Below are 23156 nucleotides of genomic sequence, written 5' to 3' on the forward strand. Positions count from 1 at the left end.
TAACAACCTGGTGTGTTTACAGTGGAGATCAGATTCCATGGAACTACTTCATATCACAAAATTTTGATAGGATATATATTTTTGTTTATAAGATGCCTTAAAAATAACCATATAACCATAAGCCACATTCCTTTGCAGACACAGAAAATACAAGACAACAATATCAATGAAACTAATTTATTTAAATGTACAAGATGCCATTAATTCAAGCATTGCAAACCACTCGTTTTTACTACAAAAATATTATTAAAAAAATAAAAGATGTTACATGCTAATATGAAGCCTGTCTAAGAAATTCACACACGGTTAAAAGTTCACACAAAGAGAAAATATACACACTATCTACAAATGTGAAGGTGGATAAACATGGTTATGAAATGCATTTTTCAGCACAGCCCTGCCCAGAAATAAATTAACGAGGCATAAATAATCTCTGCTGTGGTATTATTAACGGTTCACATGACATTACTTTGAGGAGGGCAGGTGCTCCGGCCAATCACATCACTTCTCTAACTAGGTGTTATTATAAAACCAGTTTACTGAATGTTGGAAATATCTAACTGAGTAACTAGATTGTACTGCAGCGGCAGGCTGGACTGGATAACAGAGGTCACACTGTGCCCTACTGGCCTGAACTGGTCTGGCTCAATGGAGGACAAGTGTTACATTCTTTCAAACTTATGAAACACTCACAAGGCGTCTTTGTTTTTCATAGAAGGTGAGTCACTGGATTCTCCCTGCTGTGTCTCTTTGGTTGAGAAAAGCATGTAGAGCAAAAATAAATATTTGTTTTTGTTTCAGGATGAACTTCAGTTCCCCTTTAGTTCTTACAGGAAAATTATTTATCAGCGAAATAGGGGCTGAATGATTTCAAAAATAGCCACAACAGCACCACAGAACACATTTACTGCCTTTACAAATAGATACAATTAAGATACAAAAATCCTTCATCCTTCTTTAATTCACATACCTTCGTCATTTTAAAATAAAATAATAATATTCTTCCCATCCATTGTCTCTAATTACAACAGATTTTCACCTGTGATTTCTGTGAACTCAGAAACCCACTAAAGGTTAGCCAAGCTAATACCGAAGGAGATTACGAGAGCTAAGGAGAGCTCAATGAGGGCGTTTAGCAATACAATCTGTCTGTCTATTAATGTTGAGTGAAAGACATCGTCTTCAGAGGGCCAGCCTCAAATAAATACCAAAATACCCCCAGAATCCATCTAGAACCCCTTCACAATTCTCACAATAATGCAAAGATGAGTTCTTCATTTGTTTTCTTCATTTGTCTTCATATTAATGGATATGTTCTCTTTAACAGTCCCTGTTCTGTCAAATCTACATGGATAATTCATAGTTAGAGTATGTAATAATGGCAAGAACAGTTACTCTGCACTGTTAGAAGTATTCTTGCAGAAAAGGCCTTTAGACATTAAAGCAGATGGTTAGGTTGCTAGTATTCTTCTGCACTGTGGATGGTGCGGTTGTCATAGAGCTGTGACGTTGCTGTGGTAATGTTCATGATTTAATTTCAATGACCTTGATGAAGGGCAGGCTCTTGTTGGTCTGGGTGGATGGTCTCAGTGGTTTGCTGTGGAGAAGCCACATGAATTTGAATGTGTGGGCTTCTATGTCCGTTATCAAGCATATGTGACTATTTGCATAAAAAATTAGCATGTAGCTATCGGGATCTTTTGCATGTCCTACCTGTAGATAATTTGCGCTTTGCTGTCTGATGGCAGGTATGAGTTTGACCTTTGACTCCCCAGGTAGTAATCCATCTGATCATGCATTTGTTTGTTCTGTAAGCAAAGCACATTCACAAGGGTCAGACGTCAGGAAACATTCATGGGATTAAAGGGTGGGTTTACTAATCGCTTTTGTACGCGGTAAAATGAATTTTTATTTAAAAGAAACATTTGTGTGCATTTTCATGAAATTATGATTAGAGAAAAGAATTCAGAAGAGCTAAGGTTAGGAACCAAGAACTGATTCTTTTTCAGAACCGGTTTAAAATATCAAATCTAAATGACTCAAATCAGTTGGTTCCTTTTAGTGAATCAAAAACAACACACGTGTAGTCCAATTCCTGAATAAATTACTCTAAAGAATCAGTTCTGTTTTCTTTCTTTTTTTGGTGGCCAAAATTATTACAACACTAGTATTATCACCAGCTAAAAAATGGTTTCAAGTCAGTTATTTCTATATTTTGCTGAAGTGTGTCAGTAGGAAATTTCAGTTTATATTTCCAAACTTTCATTTTGCCATTAATTGTAATAATCCAGTGAGATTTTTGTTTGCACAAGGAGTCTGACAACAGCCAGTGTTCCACACACAGATCTGATCTGATCTGATCATCATCCAGTCTGTCTGGAATGAAATGAAGAAAAAGAGCAAACTGAGACAGACTAAATCCAGAAGAACTGTGGCAACGTCTCCAAGATACCTTTGCAGGTTTTTGAAGCATCTTGGAGACATTTCCACAGTTCTTCTGGATTTAGTCTGTCTGAGTTTGTAGATAGAAATAACTGACTTAAAACCATTTTTTAGCTGGTGAAAACACTAGTGTTCTAATAATTTTGGCCACTACTGTATATGAATCAAACACACACACACACACACACACACACACACAGCACAACCAGTGCAGATTCCTGAATGAATGACTAAGTTATTTTTAGTGAATCAAACAAATACAGCCTACAGTTTGCTTAATGCTTATTAATGAATTCAAATTTAACACTTTTTGTTTAATATTTTGAATACATAAACTGTAAACTATGAAGTTGTAAATAAAACATTATTGGAGTACAAGAAAATTAAATTTTAATCTTTCTGCTTTAAAAGTTCATGTTAAATTCAATATGTTGCTTGCCATTCTTTATAATTATTTGTCAAATTTACAAGCAATTTTGAAATGTTTTCTCTTACACCAAATATTTTTCAGTGTAGTTAAGGGCAATGATTGGATTAAACTGTGAAAAGCCACACCTTTTGCAATAATTATTTTAAATGTGTTTATTAATGCTCAAAGAAAAGTATTGCAGTAAAAGAATCGTTAAGGAACCGGAATCATTCAGAGGAATCTGAACTGAATTTTTGGGAATCATGAATGTTTGTTTATATTCTGTGGACTGACCTCTGCCTCCAGCATGGACACCTTTTCCTCCAGCTCTCTGATCACTCTGTCTCTCTCCTGAATCACCATACGTGAGTTCTGAAGCTAGACGACACACGGATGGAAAGCCTGAGTTAGCAAGTGAACCTTACATGACACAATTTGGTATGAGAGTCTGTGTTTGTGTGCATACACATGTACCTGTTCAATCATTTGCCGTAGTTTTCTCTGTTGACTCTTGAGCATGTCATCCAAGTGATGAATCTTCTCTTTCAGAATCGCATTTTCCTTTTCCAGCTCTTCTAACCTGTTAAATGATTAAGCAACTGTTTATAGCAACACCCAAATGATGCTTAAAGTATAAAAAAGGCAACATAACATGACAAAATCAGTAAGATATACATGTATAATGTCCCCTACCTCTCTCTCCCTGCATGGCCCTCCTCCCTCAGTTCATGCTGCTGCAGGAGTTCGGCTTCTTTGGTCATGAGTTGGTCTCTGAGGGTGGAGCTCTCCTGCTCCATGCCGCCCATGAGACGTTGCAGGTCCTCGATCTGCTGATCCTGCTGCTCTTTGCTCTGCTGAACCCTCTTCAGATACTCGCTCTGCTCAGATAACTGCTGCTTATACTGCTGTGCCTCTGCCTACAACAACAAAGAAAAGAAAAAAAATATTTTATTATAAGACATTTATGTTTAACTTACACATTTTTATGCAATACTCAATTCTGACTGGTCAATCAGTCGCAGGAGTCAAATATTTGTTGTACAAAGAGCACTAAAATTAATATTTGACCATTGGCCCTGATAAAGTCTCAAACTTGTTATGGAAAGGCTTCAATAAAACACCTTGTAAACAATTTGTCACCTAACATTTACCTCGGGAAAGTTATCCAATGTCCATAAGTCACAGCTTAAAAAACTAAAATTGTAAATTTATTATTAAATGTATGTCCTTATATATTATTTTCTTATTTATTGTATGTTAGAAAATCTTCTAATTGTCAAATAATGTCTATATTTCTAAATATTAAACATTTGGAAGCCAACACAGTTTGAAAGCAAATTAAAATAATGGTAACACTTTAATATATTCACATATTCATAATAAAGCACATATTCCTAAAAACTACCTTACTAACTATTAATAAGCAGCAAAATAGGAGCTTATTGTGGCAAAAGTCGTCGTTAATGGTTTGTTAATAGCAAGAATTGGACCTTAAAATAAAGTGTGACCAAAGTAATATTTTTATTTAATAATAATAATAATAATTATCATAATTATTTATTTATTCATTCATTCCTTCATTTATTTATTAAAATTTATTTATCTGTCACAATGAGCAACATTTTGGAGGAAAAAGGAAAAAGGGAAAGTAAACAACTTCAGGATGATATAAGTCCTGACCAGCTTATCAGAAAAAAGTATTTCATTTAAAACAACTTGTCGCGACACCTGCATTTGTACAACAGAGACAGTTTCAGGAAGTTGAAAATAATTAAAAGTTTCAAGCTGTTTAATTTTTCATCATATCATTTTGACATCAGCTGTTTGCTTAACACTGAAATCCTTGACGTATAAGACACAAGCAGTAGGCGATTACGAAACTGCACATCATCATGAAAGAATGTATGCTCTCTCCCCTGCACACACTGTTCTTTCCCAACCTGGATCTGACCCAGTGTGCCAGCAGGAATGTCTGGCACTGCATTAGTTCAACTCAGCTCTCACCTTCTCTGAAGACAATCTAACAAAGGTTCCTTTGAGTGCTCTCATTAGGATCCTTATATGTTAAGAAAGAAACGGATGACAGAAAGTGCATGCTAAGTGACTAACCAGCAGTCTTTCTCTCTCCTCCTGGTGCTTCTTCTCAGCCTCTTGGAGCTGAGCATACAGACGTTTACTGGCCTCTCTCATCTTCTCTTTTTCCTGCTCATCCATACTATCCTGAGAGAGAATACAGTGACAAAACTTTAATACAAAGAATCTGGAATTTGTTTGGTTACAGTCAAATTTGTATGTGTGTTCATGTGTTTTGAATTAGTTATGCAACACAGTGGTTTAGGCAATAAAAAATAGGAGCAAACCGTACTCAATTTTGAACCAAGTCACTAGTTATAAATTACAATTATATCCATTGAAACACGGCCACATCTCTCCCAGCAGTTATTTATAGACGTGTGTGAGAACGAGAGGACAATGTAAGTTAGACAGAAAGAGGGAGGGGCCTTCTCTGTGTGTGCGTCAACAGGGTGTGTTCTAACAGTAAAATACTGACGTATGATGTCATAGCTCAGCTTTTCCACCCGTTCTCCTGTTCTAACCAGAAGCACGCATCCCGTTGGGAGGCTAATCCACACTATTCAATCCGAAAAAGAATGTGCTGCCACCACATTAACTTTCACCAAGCAACAAAAGCTAAGAATTTGAAGAATGTGAGAAACGTTAAAACCTGTTGAACAAATACTGTCGATTATAAAGAACCACAGATAATTATTGCAGGTGGCTTAACGTGTTCCCTGAGCTGTGCGTATTTGTGTGGATGACATAAATAATAATGGGTGTTTACCACTGCGGGTTTGTTTATGTGTTGTGGGCTAACAGATTTTTGAGATTTGTAATGTAGGTGTGAATAAGCAATTACCTAATTAACACCCAAGGGATAAAGATTTTCTTTTAACACTTTATACTGTATTACATGGCTGCACTGAAATATGCTGGTCATTTCAAATAGATGTAGTACATAGACGTTCACTATTTGAATGGCTCATAAATCATGTCTTACTTTAAATCTAATAATATCAACAGGTTTGTGTGAGGAGTAGAACTGGATTTAGGGGAATAGAAAATATCTTTGTTAATATGAAAATGAGGGATGCACAGATATTAACATTTTGGGTGATAATTATTTCATGTAATGGCAGATAACCAATAAATGGCAGTTACAAAAAATTGATTAATTGATTTTCAATCAAATAATCGATTTTCTCAAAATAAATAAAATTATATAAAATAAAATAAATTAAACTAAAAACTAAAATAAAAAAAATAAATAAAAACACTAAACGCTAAAATGAACTGTTTTAAATGCTATATGTAGTTTAAGCATCACAATATTATAATGCACAGTATGTACGTAATTTAAAATTACATTCATTTAGATATTTACTAAAGATTTCATTAAACAGTGCTAAACTTTTTTTTAGTTTTTTTGATGACATCAAAGGTAATAAAAATATAGAAATATGGGAATTGAGTACACTATTTTGTCGAAATAAACAATAAAAGCAAAAAACAATTATCTTAAATGCTAACAATTAATTTAGGCATTAATATATTATAAACGTAAGAATGAAAAATTTTATTTGGATATTTGCCAAATATTAAAATCAAAAGTTCTAACAATTATTAATTTTATTGGTGTTCGATGAAGTCAAAAAGAAATAAATAAATACAAAAATTAAAAAAGGAAAATAAGCATAAAACGCTTTTGCAGTTGTTTTCCACACTAAAAGTGAAATTAGGCATCTCTATATTCAAAATTACCGTATGAAAAAAATGTATTCAGTTCAATTCATTTCAAGTTTATTTGTCTAGCGCTTTTAAAGATACAAATCGTTGCAAAGCAGCCTTACAGAAAATTTAAGTTTCAATTATATTATATTTAGTAGTAGATTATCAGTGGTGACTATGTCAAGTAGACGTCCATATGGCAGAACATTTATTTTTGTATTCAACGTACAATTTTATGAACAGTAAAATTCATGCAGTTTGTTATTAGTTAGTTATTCATTTAGAAGATTACACTTGACAGTGTTAAAAATGATTAGTTTAGAATTTGATGGTGACAGAGGTAATCTAAATGTAAAAATAGAGGAAATAAGCATGCACAATTAAATATACAGTATCGACTGATAACCTGCAAGTGTGTGTGCAAAGCAACAGTGCACATACTGTAAATGTCTCACCTGTCTCTCTAAACCGTTTAAAGCCTTTGTTAGTGCTGAATGAGTGCCATTAACTTTTCTGGGACCAGATAACACCAGCTGAGGGTGAGAAAAGGAGAGTTATTTAACATTTTATGATTAATATAGTTTAAAAGTAGTATATATGCAGATTGAGGTGTTGTCTTGTCTCACCTTATGTTCTGTCCTGTGACTTTTAGCTGCCATCTGTTCTCTGAGGTTTTTTAGACAGTATCTCACCTGCACACAGTACAACACTATTAATACACATGTTCTCAAAACATATAAACATAGAAAAGTGGGAAATGATACTGAGGATTTTTGCTCTGACCTCCTGTATTTGTGAAACTTCCTCTGAGAGCATCTTTAGACTCTGTTGGTGTTTGGCTTGTGCCTCTTTGCGGTCTTCCAAATATACCTGACAAGTAAACACAAAGATTTTAAAAACATAAAAACATGGGCATTGATATCACTTGTTTTGACAAGTGCCTGAATGAAATGTATAATCATTTTATAAGTTAAAGACAGACTCACCTTGATGACCTCACCCTGATCCTCAGACTGCTTGATCAAATCAGACTTCAATGGCTGTCTCTCATAGGTTGGTTGTACCAAAGCAAAAGCTCTGCCAATTGGCTGGAATGACATGAAAAATACGTATTAAATCTCTATTTTATGTGTGTGTTATTAACTGCACCTTCATGACATGCAACATCTAGAGGCTTGATCTGGAAGACTTCTACCTATTAATATACTATGATGTCTTAATTCTCTAGAATTTACAGAATCATTTTTTTATATACAATACTGCAAACATATTTTATATGATTAGTCTCTATTTCAAAATAAGAACTAAACTCATGCCAATCTAACTTTCTCAGAATCAACCTTTCTATCTGCATCTCTTTGCAGAAAACATAAGCTCCTTTCTAAACATGAGGCATAAATAACTTTAACACACAAAGAGTAGCAGGAAACCCCTAAAGAGCAGGAGTGGGCGCAGATGTGGGAATAGGCACATGGAAAGTTATGCAATTTCTGGAATCTGAAACAATGAGCCTCTGGTCCTACAAGAACGTCCCCTGGAACACAGCCACATGTTCCTTGTGTTTATAGAGCTTTGGCAGAAACACAGACCAAGGAGAGTGTGTGTGGGTGAGGGTGGGGGTAATTCCACTGAAGTTAATCCGAACTGATTCTAAAGAATCATTGTCACAACATAACCATTAAATAATCAGCTCATAAACAACAGTAAAGATAAGCATACAATACACAACTACAAACCATTAAAAAAATGCAATTCTGTATCGATGGCCAATTGACCAGTCTGACCAACTAGCAGTTAGAAAATAGCTAATAAGTCTTACTTTTCATATTCAGATTAGATCAATTTACCTTTTATGTAACTGAATTTAAAAAGTTATGACCAGCCTTTAAAATAAATTAGATGACTAAGCAGTTTATGCAGTTGGTCACTGATATAAATAAACATATCTAAATATAAATACATACTAAACATATATTTAGGTCGTGTTCAATAATACTAACACTGTCCTGGTATTATACTAGAACATTCTGGTATAACTTCAGCTAAAGCATAAACATCAGAGATTTAATGCAGGAATGGTGTCAAACAGGCACTTTTTCATTCTTCTAAAAACTTCCCATGGTCTGAAACACTGAATATATTTTAAAATCGTACATAAATGCTTAAAAACATGGAATCAGAAGCTGAATGTGATATCTGAACATGTCAAGACTAGACCATCTCTATCTGACTATGTGTAAAATAGAAAGAAACAGACACGTACCTTATCTGTGATGGGCGGCTGCTGCTGGTTCTGCTCGTGGAGAGTCAGTCTGAGCGTTCTGGTCCCGTTCTGAACAACGACATAAAGAGAAGCGCAAATGTGAGCGAGGGATGCAACAAAGAGACCGTTATAGAAAGCAAAAGGGTGGGAGCTGTATGGATGAGGGAAACATTTGGGGAGGAGAAACTGAGTAATACCCTCTGAGAGAGAGAGACTGACTGGAGGCCAGTGGCCCATTAAAGTTTGGCAGGAAGGCCTGTGGTTACTCAATGCGAAAGCAAAAGGCATTTACAGTCCAGTCTCTAGGATATACAAAGTCTGATGATTTGATTTGTTCCTCTGCTTCTGGAAAATTCTTGAGCCTTGCAGGCTTCACCAAAACTTTGTATTTGAATGCAAATTAAATTTAAATCATCACAAAGATGGAGGCAGGACGCCACAAATCTAAACGGAACAATGTGTTCCAGCGCTGAACGGAATATCACCATGACAACCGGGACACCCATCAACAACATAAACTATGTCTGTTGGACATAGGAAGAGACAAAGCAGAGAATATAAAGCTTTGGCAACCACACAAACAGATGAGAGGAAACACTCTTACAATAACATCCACATGATCAAATTTAGAGAAATTGAACTGAATAACTGTATATGGTATTCAACAACAAAATCTGATGAAAAATGTAAAACAATAAACATTGGACCAATTAAACCAACCACAGATGGCTGTGTGTGTCCATGCATAAATCCAGAACATTCTACTGACCACTCTCTTCATCATGCCTGTCAACACACACTTAACATACACATGCACTCATAACGCCTAATGTTCAATCATACTGCATCACAAAAAGTAGTCTGTGTGAGTCACAGTGGGACGGGAGATCCTGAAAGTGAGCGTGTGGTAGACAGCATGCACAAACTGTGACATGTTTATTAAATATGTGTGAGACAGGCCCTGTGAAAATGTCCCTGGTCATCACTGGGGTGAAGATCAAGTGTCTAAAAAGTCAGAGCAAAGGTGACAGAGGGCATTACACATTCACATGAGACACAATCTGTATTAGATTAGAGGTGATTCATATTTACTCTCATTAGGGCAGGTATTATTTTAGCAATATTAGGGTGCAAATAATGAGGGTATAGAAGCCAAGAGACCATTTTAGTGAAAATGACACTATACCTCAAAGGGATATATGGAAGAGTTTAGCATTTTAACTATATTATATGTAATAATAATACTGAACAATATTCTCAAGATTTTAACTTAAAAGTTGTTTTGGTGGTCTGGATATATGGTAGTATATGGTAGCTTCGGCCACAGAATAAACAAATTAAAAAGGTATTAAGTTTCTCAGAACTGAGAGTTTTTATCTAACAATTCTGAATTTATATCTCTCAATTCTGAGTTTACCTCTCAGATTTGCAAGTTTATGTCTCACAGTTCTGAGTTTAAATCTATAAAAATGTATTTACATAATGCATACACATGAACTTTGAAATGTCCGAAGCCTGTTTCTGCCCCAGAATAACAAAATTAAAAATAAAAATTTTTATCTCACATTTCTGACTTTTTTTCTTACAATTCAAAAAAGTCAGAGCTGTGAGATTTACTTTGATCAGGAACTGACTCCAGTATGTGAAATAGCTCTGTCGGAGATAAAGCACTTCCAAATCAGTGTCTGACACTGAAGGAGGAGGCTACAACATTATCAGACTCTATTGACTCTTGACTTTAGCCCGCCATCTCAAGGGAACAGGACATCTGCATGTTTACAAAATGATGTTTGACACGTCGATTCAATTTTTTGCAGCTGACCAGTCTTTTGTCTCAAATCGAGATCATGAGATAGCATCTGTTGTAATTTCGATATCAGGCAAATATTAAGTCATGATCATGACAAAACAAGATGAGCAAGGCACCCGAACCCCCAACTGCTCCCCGGGCGCCGCAGCATAAATGGCTGCCCACTGCTCCGGGTGTGTGTTCACGGTGTGTGTGTGTGTGTTTCACTGCTGTGTGTGTGCACGTTGGATGGGTTAAATGCAGAGCACGAATTCCGAGTATGGGTCACCATACTTGGCCATATGTCACTTCACTTCACTTCACTTCACAAATAAAAATAAAAAATAAGCATGATACTATACAGTTCACCAAACTACCACAACACACTCTGTAATCGACATGTTTCGACAGAAACATTCCATGTAAAGCTGGAAGTTACACACCACTGTATTGAATGTCACAAAGACAGATTACATCATTAGTCTAGTGATGTAGGTTTGTAAACGCAAGCTGTCCGAGTAAAAAAAAAAGACCTTTTATTATTGTACCACTTACTAAATCACTAGACAAAACGCAGCCACGCCTCAACCCACCTGGCCAAAACAACACATTTATCGTAATCCCATAAACGAGACAAAACAACGACACCGCACCATGAAGACGGACAGACTCGACATAAGGCAACTGAATATTCAGTATCAAAAAACTTGGTTTAGGACAAGTAAATGAATTATGCCTTAATATATTTACCTGAACAAATCTACTGGTCCTACCGCAGGGAAGTCCTGTGACTGTGTGTGAATCGGGTGTTTCCATAGAAGGCAAAGCAGCATTTAGAGAGTTGAGATCAGTCAAGTTGAACACCACACCTCTACCCAAGAGAACAACAAAGACTCACAACACACACCTTCACAATGACACGCACCCAGCACAAAACTATTTTCATGCCTGTAATGGGAGAGGATTAAAAAAAATCTATTTGGAAAGAAGTTGGTAAGGATTATGCTCGGGGCATCAGAACAACAGGCTATTCATTACAACAGAGCGTCACATACCAAAACTCTCTGATAACATGACATCTCTCTTTCAAACGGACACATATAAACATGCATACAAATTTGCATGCAAAGTCTCTGACAGACAGGAATGATCAATATTTAGAGATTATATAAGAGCTCTGTGAGATTTGCATATTTTGTGTACCAAGGAAATAGAAAAACAGAGAGGCGTTGGCACCAGGGTATTAAGAAAACAAATAAGACAATAAGAGATGGAGAGAGATGGAGTGCAAGGTGTTTGTTCACTGGAAATCAAACCAGGTCAGAGTGAAACCTGAATGCAGGTGTGTGGTACAAAGCAGAGAGACAGAATGAAAAGAGCTTCAAGAGAGTGACAGGACATAGAGAAAGGATGGGTGAAAAAGAGAGGGAACATAGGGGGATTGTTTGAGAGCCATGAGTGGAATGTGTCATTGGATATAGGCCTCTGGCCCTCTCAAAGAGAGACTCAGCTAATCACACAAGCGTTTTTTCCTCATAAGATGTAAAGGTCACGCGAGAAATCTGAATAGCTGCTGGAAACCTGAGACTGTACATAGACAATAGTGACTTTATACAAACACTGAATCTGAGTTAACTGAAACATTAATGATGGCACCATTAATCATGTAAGAACGAAAAGAATTGGGATTTTTTTAGGTTATGAAAAGCCAAAAATCATTATAGTCAAATCTAAAAAAAATTATCCCACACTTGGGGGTGGAATCTTTTTGTTGTTCTATCAATATTCTATTAAATATAATTTTTTTTTTTTGTAATTGACATACAGTATGTACTTGAATGTTATTCGTAAATGGTTTGCTTTATCAAAAGAATATGGTTGTGATACCCCTTTGGCCTTTTTCTTTTATTATTTCTTATATTTTGAGACCAGAAAAAAATCGAATTATCCTTGAAGGGGAATGAATGAATGAATAAATATATATAAATACATAAAAATTACATTAGCAACAACCAAATGAGTTTACATTGATCTTAATTTTCATTAGTGTACTTAGAAGTGCTTCCAGCATTGTCGTGACAAGACAAAACACAAGTCTATTTCACCGCAGTGTTCTGTCACCTCAAGGCAACACAGCCAAGCCAAGCTTTCGCATAGTGTACATATTTGTAACTACTGTATTGTATGTACTCTATATTACCCCAGCTCCATAGGCACAAAGAGGTCTTATGACTATCAGTGCAATCTGCTTCATAATATTAACTTGATGAGAGAGGCAAAATTTGTACTTTCATACAAGCCACATAACAAGTGAGTAAATACAGATTTGAAGTTAAATATTGTTGTTTGACTCCTAAACCTAATCCAAAAGCAAAAGAGGCATTGATCAAGGGAGCAGTAAATTAACTAAATAAATAGAGTAGATGGAGTAGAGAGAAAGTAAATATACTGACACAGCTGGTTGAACAAAGGTTTAAAAAAAAATTGTTTAAAAAAAACAGGAACGCCTTACATAATCACAGACCATCCAGTTAATCTTGTAAAAAACAATATAGCTACAAGAAAAGAAAAAAAGAATAAGCTTTTGTTGGCTTTTACTTCATATGAAAAAGGGGGAGTTTTTTTTCTTCCCATCATCTCCAAATCAATTTCAATGTATGAAAGTGAAAAAGTGTAACCACATTTTATTTTAAGGTTCAGTTCTTGCTATTAACAAACCATTCACTATGACTTTTGCCCCAATAAACTCCTAATTTGCTGTTTATTAATACTTAGTAAGGTAGTTGTTACGTTTAGGCATTGGGTAGGATTAAGGTTGTAGAATATGGTCATGCAGAATATGTGCTTAACAAGTACTAATAAACAGCCAATAAGTTGATAATAAGCATAATACCAATAAGTTGATAATAAGCATAATAAGCAACTAGTTAATAGTGAGAATTGGTCCCTATACTAGAGTGTTACCAAGTTTTCTTTACCCTAATCTACTAGAGAACTACATGGATTCATTAAAAGTACATTCAGAAGTGAATCTGTAAGTGCATGACTTTCTAAAGAATGCATCTCAAATGGTCTTTGACCTTGTGATGCATGACAAGTCCATTAAAGAGCTTCCTGTTGAATGATGTCCTGTTTTCATATTTGCATATGCATGACAAAACATGCAAAAACAGTAGATGCTGAAAAACATAGGCTTCAATATTATCAAGCCAGACTTTTGAATCAGTCTGAATGACCATTATGTTAAAAAGGAAGGAACCCTTCCACAATCAAGCAAATATTTGAGCCCTGTCTCACTTCTTCTTGCCCACTTTTCATGTAGAAAGAATGAAATATATATTCTGTGAAGCCATAAATCCAGTAAGAGCACACGGCTGCCCAGCAACCTGATGGAAAGCTCAGGTTAATAATCATCTAACCTGCCATTACAGTTTTTGAATACAGTGCTGGTTGAACAGACATGGACACAGCTGGTATTTGACTTAACTATCCCCTGTGCTGGCACAAATGCCTCTTACAGGTTATTAGGGAAACCAAGTATCAAGTAAGTGACATTAAACCAGATTAAGCATCTGTTGTGCATACAGAGAAGGGAAACGAGAGGTAAAGGAGGTTTAGTGCAGCTTGCCACTATAAATAATAAAAAGGGTCACATTTAAACTGAGAAAATTTGGCTTTACAAATTTAATTTTGACTATAAAAATGAATGAATGAATGAATGAAGCAGTGGACCTTGTAAATAGGCTTGAGGCAACACGTAGCGCATTTAATATTTTACCAGGAAGATGCGTTACAGAGGATCAAAGTTCTCATTTATGAGTATGATGAGAAAACGACCCAGAAACCTTTGGCGACATGTGTTACCATTTTCCATCAAAACTAACTATTTTAGTTATATTTGAATCAATTTCACTTGTGCTTATCCATCCATATTCATATAGGCTATTATATATTCACAATAATTTTATGTATAACTTTGTTTCAGATAACAACCAGACCTGTGCAAAACTATGCAGACAAATTACAATAAGTAAAAACAATCACATTTGTTATTTTTCAACAGATAGTAAACGATAAGCCTAATGAATAAATTAGTACATACCATTCTGTCATTCCATCTGATTTCATCATATGTGCACATACTCCCCATTCGATTCATTTTGTCTTAATGTATAAAACTCAAAAGACAACAGTGCTTCAGTAAATAAAGTCAGATAAGAGCATAAGTTGAATACCCCGCTGCGCGCGCAAACTCGTCGCTCTTGTGTGTTGTTGTGTTCTGATATCTTCAGCCACGCTGAATAATAAATAGTGCAGGTCTCGCCGTGAGCTGAACTGTTCTGTCAGACACTCCTCTCCTCCCCTCCCTTCCCTGTCGCAGGTTTCACGGGTCGTTACAAAGCCTCAGAGTGAAATCTGTCGTGTGACCTCATTGCGTCGGCATCTCTGCGTTTGTTTTCGCCTCAGCCCGCGAGTGAACAGCGTCATGTGGCGTGTTTCACCAGAACGACACGATCTCATTCCACTATCCCGAGGATACGAAAAACTAAGCAATGCGATTTAAAGTTAGTTTCTTCAGAGTGATTGCATGAAAACATAGGCCTGCCTTTAAAAGCAAAAGTAAAGTCGAAGGACAGAAGTGTGACTGCATAAAAGTTAATAATTTTCACAGCTGGATATGTGTTGGATAACTGCAAATGATGATGATGATTATAGAAATATGTTACAATAAAACAAAATGTTAAAGGAAATATAGGCTATGTAACGTTAGTGTCTCCATATAGACCCGAATTAAGAAAATTAATTGGGAAAAATGAAGATAAGTATCTAATAATAATCAATCAATGAATGAACTTATGAATAATAGAGAAAAAGAAAATCAGAAGTGAGGTAATCTCATATGTGAGTAATAGGGCCTAGGCCTTATTCAACATTCACCGGCTATAATTAAATCCTATAATTTGATGTTTCACACTGTAATTATTGGAAGAACACTTGAAGTAGCCTACATATTTAACAAGTTTGCATCCCTATGGTCCAGACCAGACACAACTAGAATTAAACTAGAAAAAAGCTGGCATTTGATAAGCAGTTTTGAAGGACAGTCATAGCCCAGATATGCAACAAAGGAAATACTATAGAGGGAATAACTTAATAAATTCCCACATGAAAAATACTATAGTAATTTATAGTAAATAATATAGTGTTTTTGAACCATACTATAATTTGTTGTAGTAATTCTATAGTTGCTTGTTGTAATATAACAACTATAGTAATATAAACAAATTACTTACACAATACTGTACTAAGTTTTCTACAACTATAGGGTATATTATACTACAATACACTACAGTTTACTGTAGTAAAAACTAAAACAGTATATATTACAGTTTATCAGTTCACTATAGTTAATTACTACAGTATGCTGTAGCACTCATTAACAAAGTGTTGTAAATAAATATATATACAGTATAATACACTTTACCATAGTATGATTCAAAAACACTATAGCATTTATGTTTCCATTTCTATCCATATATCTTTACATGTCTGTATCATTCTTCAAGTCTGTTTAATTGTTGAATTGCATCAATTCTGTTAAATTATATATTAAAAGGCATAATAGTAAATAACAGAAATCAAAGAGTCATTCTATACAAAACAGTTGCCATTGCGTGTCTCTCATATGAATGTGTGTATAGCATCACACCCCTGTTATCAGGTTTTCTCTTGTAACGACAATGAACTATTCTATAAATCAATAAAACTTTGTCACTTTGTTATTCTTTCAAGAGGTAATGTTTTCAAGGACATACTTAATCACTTGTTTAGGATGATTTTATCACCGTAACCTTGATTTTGTAGTAAACTAATAACTATTAATAGTAGACATTTATCAACATACCTGTATCAGCATTCAATTACAAGAAGCACCTTGCAGTTCCAAAACCATTGAGCTCAAAACTTGTAATAATGTCAAACTGAACTGTAAAAACTGTCAAGTCTGTTACATCTCTTAAGACATATTTATATCTGAAAAAAGCACCCATGGCCCTCAGAGTAATGGAATAGTAACAGATATTTTTAAAGCAATCCTAGTTGTGCCAATATTGTGTCTAAATGCGGCAAGGTCTTCAAATGGCTTTAAATTGTATTTAAATTTAGATTGTTTTATTTAAGTGATAAATAAAATTAAAAAAGTATTTTTACAGTAATACTAAGTCATTCATGAAAATTTGCCAGAGGCATTACGCTCTGATAAACCCAACCCCTCCTTTTAAAAATGGTTTCAGCAATGTGTAAATAGCAATAGTGCAACAGTTGATATTAAGCAATAATTTTCCACAGATTGGCATGAATCAGTGATACTATACTCTGTGTGTGTCTAGGGTGTGGATTTTGACTCCTCTTTGTAAAGCACAAAAAGTTTCAGCATTTAAAGGTATACTCCACCCCAAAATGCAGTGTAATTTACTTGGCAGTCAATGGGACAGTCACAAGCCTCCCGGTTTTCATCCAAAATATCTTAAATTGTGTTCCGAGGACAAACAAAGCTTTTACGGGTTTGGAACGACATGGGGGTAAGTGATTAATGACAAAATTTGCATTTTAGCGTGGAGTATCCCTGGAGTGTTTGGTGTATACTGTAAGGTAGGCCATGATCTGTTTTTCTGGTAGCGCGCCAAAAGATGTTGTAACTTGAGTATGATACCGCCTTTAAAGGCTCTGACATAGGTATCTCTGATCATAAACTGATTGAATTTTCTTGTGATTTTTACATTCCAAAACCTGCTGTGAAATCTTTGATTGTTTATCGTGCATGGAAGTTGGTTGATCCTCTGTTATTTTCTGCTGCACTCAGTGATTCCCCCCTTTCTGACTGCTGCAGTTTTTCCAGTGCTGAAGACATTCTTAATGTCTATGATGAAATTATTTCTACTATTTTGAATCATTTTGCTCCCTTAAAATCTAGATAGGTCCCTTCCTCGCGCAGTTCACCTTGGTTCAACACTGAGCTTAGGGCAATGAAAACCAAGGGCCGTCAGCTAGAAAGGCTTTATAAGAAAACTGGCCTTATTGTTCACTCTTTGGCATATACTGAACACATTAAGCAGTACAGGTATGCTCTTAATGCAGCTCGTTCATCTTACTTATCTACTTTTATTAATAAGTCTAAAAACAGGCCTAGAACATTATTTACTTCAATTAAAAGTTAATTCAGCCTCCTGCACAGTCTCTATAGGGCTCTGTTCTAATGTGTGACGCATTCCTGAACTTCTTTCAGAGAAAACATCTTATACCTGTCAACACCCTACCTCTGTTCCCACTACTGAATTTCTCTCTTTATGCCATGCTCATAGTTTCCCTAGTTTTGACTCTATTGCCCCCACAGCGGTTGATGAGATGATCGGGCTGTCCAATTCCTCCACTAGTCTTCTTGATCCTGCGCCTACCTTACTCTAAGCTTAAAATTGCTGCTGTTACTCCAGTTCTTAAAAAGCATGGTCTCAATCCATCTTCCCTAAGTAGCTATAGGCCTATTTCGAATTTATCTTTTCTCTCCAAGATGCTAGAAAAAGTTGTAGCCTCCCAGTTACAGGCCTTCTTAACTGCACACAACCTCTACGAGCCCTTCCAGTCTGGCTTTCGCCCATTACACAGTACTGAAACAGCCCTGGTTAAGGTTATTAATGATCTTCTTTTAGCTTCTGATTCTGGTGCTCTTAGTATCCTCCTTTTGTTAGACCTCAGCTCAGCTTTTGACACTGTTTGTCATGAGATACTCCTCTCATGGCTCTCAGCAATTGGAATTACTGGCATAGCCCTTGAATGGTTTTCCTCCTATTTGACTGGGAGGCAACAATTTGTTATATACCAGAAGCACAGATCATCTACCAAATCCATCAGTTCTGGTGTACCTCAGGGTTCTGTTTTGGGCCCCCTCCTCTTCACCATTTATATGCTACCAATTGGACAAATAATCAAGCACTATGGGTTTAACTTCCACTGCTACACAGATGACATTCAGATTTATTTTAGCACACCTTCCACTTCAGTGTTTCCTCCGCCTACATTAACAAATTGCATCAAGAAACTCAAGGCATCAAGGAAACTCTGCTGCTCGCTTGATTACCCACACAAGAAAGAATGATCACATTACCCCTATCCTCTATGACCTTCATTGGCTCCCGGTTTCTTTGCGTATAAACTACAAGATACTAATTTTCACTTATAAAGCTCTCCATAACCTTGGCCCTACATATTTATCTGATTTACTTCTGCCTTATGAACCTGTCCGCTCCTTAAGATCTTCTAGTGAGGGATTGCTAGTCACCCCTAAGTTTCGTCTGGTGACTATGGGAGCTAGGGCTTTCAGTGTTGTTGCTCCCAGATGGTGGAATGCTCTTCCCCAAAACATCCGTCAAGCATCCTCTCTTCTCTCCTTTAAAAATCTCTTAAAAACACATTTTTTCCTCTGAGTATTTCTCTTCAGTTCATAGTCTGTGAATTGTACCCTGTTATGGACGTTTATCTACACTCTCTATATCTAATCTAACCTTGTCAGTGGTCTCTGTACATTACTCTTGGCTCTTATATGTTCTGTCTTCTGGTATTGATGTTTATTTGTTTTTGTTCCTTAAGCATGACTTGTAAAGTGACCTTGGGTGTTGAAAAGGCGCTATATAAATAAAAATTATTATTATTATTATGAAATCTGTCCATATTTCTTAAGAAAAAGAATGAAAAGCCAAGATCATGTGACACTGATTGATAACATGAAAAGCCACAAGAAGCTATTCACAAGAAAGGAGCCCTACCCCTGCGTATTGTTAATTCTACGTTCTTAATTGTGATTAAGTTTTCTGATTAATTTACTGTTCACACTACATATTTTCAAAGAAGCCTTGATAAACACACTGCTATGATGACACTGGAATCTATAACATCTATTTATATCATTGACTTTTTAAGTCTTGCATCAGATCAGTTATCAGATCATCAGCCTGTGTCATGCTATGATAAAAAGACTTATAGTTGTTTTGGCTGTCTTTATAGAGTTTGAAAGAATTGAAGATTTTAAAGCTGTGTGACAACATTTCACATTACAAGATTTTTAAAAAAATAATAAAAACATAGCAATTTCCCAAAGACTTTGACATCACAAAACATTAAAAATGCCAATATTTGTTTCACAGTGTTAACTTTTCATATGTGTCATCTGGTTTAAATGCAGGAGCTTCTAAATGTTCAGCAGCAACTGTTGGGAGATAAAGTTAATAGATAAAACACCACTTGCCATCATTAAAGAAAAAAACAGTGAATGTATTGTTTGAATTGTGTTTACATTTGCAAATGTTCTGTAAATTGTTTAAACAAACTGAAGTTGAATTTCATCCATTTAAATAGGTTAGATTTTCAGTGTAGCATGTTTATACAAATAATACTTAACTTACAGGTGGTCATTGTTTCTGTGTTTTTTTCAATTAAAGTATACAATGGGACATCAAACTCTGTCCAAAAAAAGAAAAAGATTGTAATCAATTACATAAATTTTCATAAACATTTAAAATTAATGCCACTTACCATCTGCAACTTGGGAGTAATATACAGAGAACCGGCCATTTAGCTGTGCTATAAGAGACGAAAAGAGACTTTACAATCATGCATAAAAGTTACATTATGTTTAAACATGTTTCTTTCTGACATAAATCCTTATTACATTTAACGTTTAACTTTCCCTTTCTGACATACTAATAACACATCTTACTATTGCACAAGAAACCTCTTCTTTTAAATTCACACATTTGAAGGAAAACAACTGCAAAACAAGCAAATGATAGAGGGCCTGCTGTTTAGTTGGTTCTGGTTTCCATCTGAATAACTGTTCAGTAAGAGTCAATGATAGATATATAACTGGAAGTATAATATACATATAAAAACTAGGTTCTGATGACAATAACAGTCATCACTTCCTCTCTCGTTTTTAATAAGCCATTGCTCTGACAGTGACAACACAGTGGTGTTATACATTTCAGGGCTACAATTGTGGACTTATACAGAGAACCGGCCATTTAGCTGTGTTATAAGAGACGAAAAGAGACTTTACAATCATGCATAAAAGTTACATTATGTTTAAACATATTTCTTTCTGACATAAATCCTTATTACATTTAATGTTTAACTTTCCCTTTCTGACATACTAATAACACATCTTACTATTGCACAAGAAACCTCTTCTTTTAAATTCACACATTTGAAGGAAAACAACTGCAAAACAAGAAAATGATAGAGGGCCTGCTGTTTAGTTGGTTCTGGTTTCCATCTGAATAACTGTTCAGTAAGAGTCAATGATAGATATATAACAGGAAGTATAATATACATATAAAAACTAAGTTCTGATGACAATAACAGTCATCACTTCCTCTCTCGTTTTTAATAAGCTATTGCTCTGAAAGTGACAACATAGTGGTGTTATACATTTCATGGCTACAATTATGGACTTACTTTGGCTGTTGGTTTTGGTCCTTTGTTTTTGGAAATATAGAATGACACAGACGATCAGTGATATGAGGACACACAGAGACACTACTGTGGTCATCACTACTATCGAATTAGTTGTCACTGATTCACTCTCGTCACTGTTGCTTTCAGCCTGGCCAAAAGAACTGTCAGCAGAGGCTGAAACATTTGTGATCACTAAGGAAACATATTAAACAACACTTAATTTGAGTAAGTTATTTTGATCAGACACATGCATATACAGTACACACACATATATTCAGACAATGGTCTTACCTGTGGCTACAGATGCTGTGGAAAGTTTTTCCAAAACTACATCTTTTATCATCAGCCTCATTTCATAGCAGGTTTTATCATTCACTCTGCACTGATACCACAGTTCATCAGAGTGGACTGTGTCCCTTATAAGCAGAGATCCGTTCAGTAGTTGTTTTGCTCTCTCATACAGAGGCTTCGGGAGTTTCTCTGTGATGCTTGAGGGCTTGTTTGGATGGTGATATTTGGTTATATCTGTTGAGTGGTGACCAACAATGACTTTCCAAGTAACTTTATCAGTTGTGTTTTGTCGAGGATGTTCAGAGCATGGCAGCAACGCTGAAGAGTTTATTGTTGCATGGACTGGGTTAAACTTTTCACACTCTGAAATCAGAGAAATATAGTAGTAGTCATATTATATATGCATATGGCTCTCCAATGGGGATTATTAGCTTTTTTCTGCGTTCTTACCTTTGACCGTCAGGTTAAATTGAGTTGCATGAAGGCAGTCCTGATCCTTGTAGACCTGACAGTCATAAAGGCCACCATCGGTTAATCTGATGTCTTTCAGATCAAGTGTAACATTTGCAGAATCTTTCCTCACAGACCATCTCTGGTGCTCTGATACTGGAGAGATGTCTGGATACATCATGATGTCTTTAACCGGGTTGATACTGAGCAGTTTCACTGTCAGAGGCTCCAGTTGGTGAGTTGTGGTTTGGCAAGAAATAGACATATTGTCACCCTTGAAACGGTTTATGTTCAACTGATGAGCTTGCTTGCAGGGTCTCTGTGTTTGAGCTATAAAGGGAATTAAAAAGAGAAATGAGACATCTTGTGAGACATTGGAAAGACAGGAAACCACCACAGGGTTTACCAATAAAAAGTCATTTTCTCAGATTATCCTCCTGGTTGCAAGTGTTTAACAATATTAAATTCATAAACTGACTTTTATATAAATATATAATCTTTGCACAAAAAAATTAAAACAAACACTGTCCTTAGTGACACAATTTCTTGCTTTAAATTTGTAAAATTTTACACACTAGATAGAACACAACCCATTTGTTAGCACAACAACTAAGAATTGAGGTCAACAGAAATTTCCAAGTAACAATTATGCAACATATGTATGGCATTGATTATATTCATGTCACACCTGTGCCGCATTTACACACCCACAGTACACTGATAATATGCATATCTCTTGTTTGTATGATGGATAAATGAACTGACTTCATATAAAAGACACTTACCTTTACATTCTAATAAAGCTGCAATTAGAAGATACAGGAGTTGGAAATATGAAGACTGAAAACTCCTCATCATAATACAGACGCTCACTGCAGGAGAGCCAAACTCTATATGAGCACCGGCCACGTCACTTCACTTTCACAGAGGCAAATACTCAGAATTTAATGCGGAAGTAGGAAATATGTTCTAATCCTGTGCTCATAAATAGGCCTTCAGTGAGCTTCTTTATGCAATGAGGAGTTTTCAGACATCATATTTGCAACATTTAAACCTTGTAATAGCAGATATATTAGAAGATGCTGCCGTTGTTGAGGATGGAAATGCAGTTTGAAGACTAAAAACACCTCATCAAATAGATAGTTTAGAGTAGCTCACTGCAATATGAGCACAGCCCACAAGACCTTTTACACTGATACAGTTGCTTTTGAAGAGCCAAA

At 35.6% G+C, this 23156-nt stretch overlaps 2 protein-coding genes across 4 annotated transcripts; both read right to left on the reverse strand.

The window, feature by feature from the left end:
* Nucleotides 1-164: 164 nt before the first annotated feature.
* On the reverse strand, nt 165-14995 carry LOC306878367 (uncharacterized protein). Of its 3 annotated transcripts, none has more exons than XM_079430677.1 (13): nt 14792-14995; nt 8901-8969; nt 7624-7725; nt 7421-7507; nt 7264-7329; nt 7093-7170; nt 4961-5071; nt 3545-3768; nt 3326-3431; nt 3146-3229; nt 1714-1808; nt 1546-1597; nt 165-1344 (listed from the first exon to the last, which is right to left on the reverse strand). In XM_079430677.1, the coding sequence occupies exons 1-13, from the start codon at nt 14846-14848 to the stop codon at nt 1339-1341; spliced, it is 1137 nt and encodes a 378-aa protein (XP_079286803.1). In that variant the 5' UTR covers nt 14849-14995; the 3' UTR covers nt 165-1338. The 3 variants fall into 3 exon arrangements, with proteins under 3 accessions (XP_079286803.1, XP_079286802.1, XP_079286801.1); XM_079430676.1 differs by lacking the exon at nt 14792-14995 and adding an exon at nt 11440-13242; XM_079430675.1 differs by having other exon boundaries at nt 172-1597; nt 14792-14946.
* A 3693-nt stretch (nt 14996-18688) lies between these two features.
* On the reverse strand, nt 18689-22867 carry LOC306878232 (uncharacterized protein). Its single transcript, XM_079430448.1, has 7 exons — nt 22722-22867; nt 21937-22266; nt 21487-21849; nt 21196-21387; nt 20275-20322; nt 20145-20201; nt 18689-19948 (listed from the first exon to the last, which is right to left on the reverse strand). Exons 1-7 carry the CDS (start codon nt 22792-22794, stop codon nt 19881-19883), a joined length of 1131 nt encoding a protein of 376 aa, XP_079286574.1. The 5' UTR covers nt 22795-22867; the 3' UTR covers nt 18689-19880.
* Between the last annotated feature and the right edge of the window lie 289 nt (nt 22868-23156).

Source organism: Barbus barbus, assembly GCF_936440315.1.
Source record: "Barbus barbus genome assembly, chromosome: 12".
Lineage (NCBI taxonomy): Eukaryota > Metazoa > Chordata > Actinopteri > Cypriniformes > Cyprinidae > Barbus > Barbus barbus.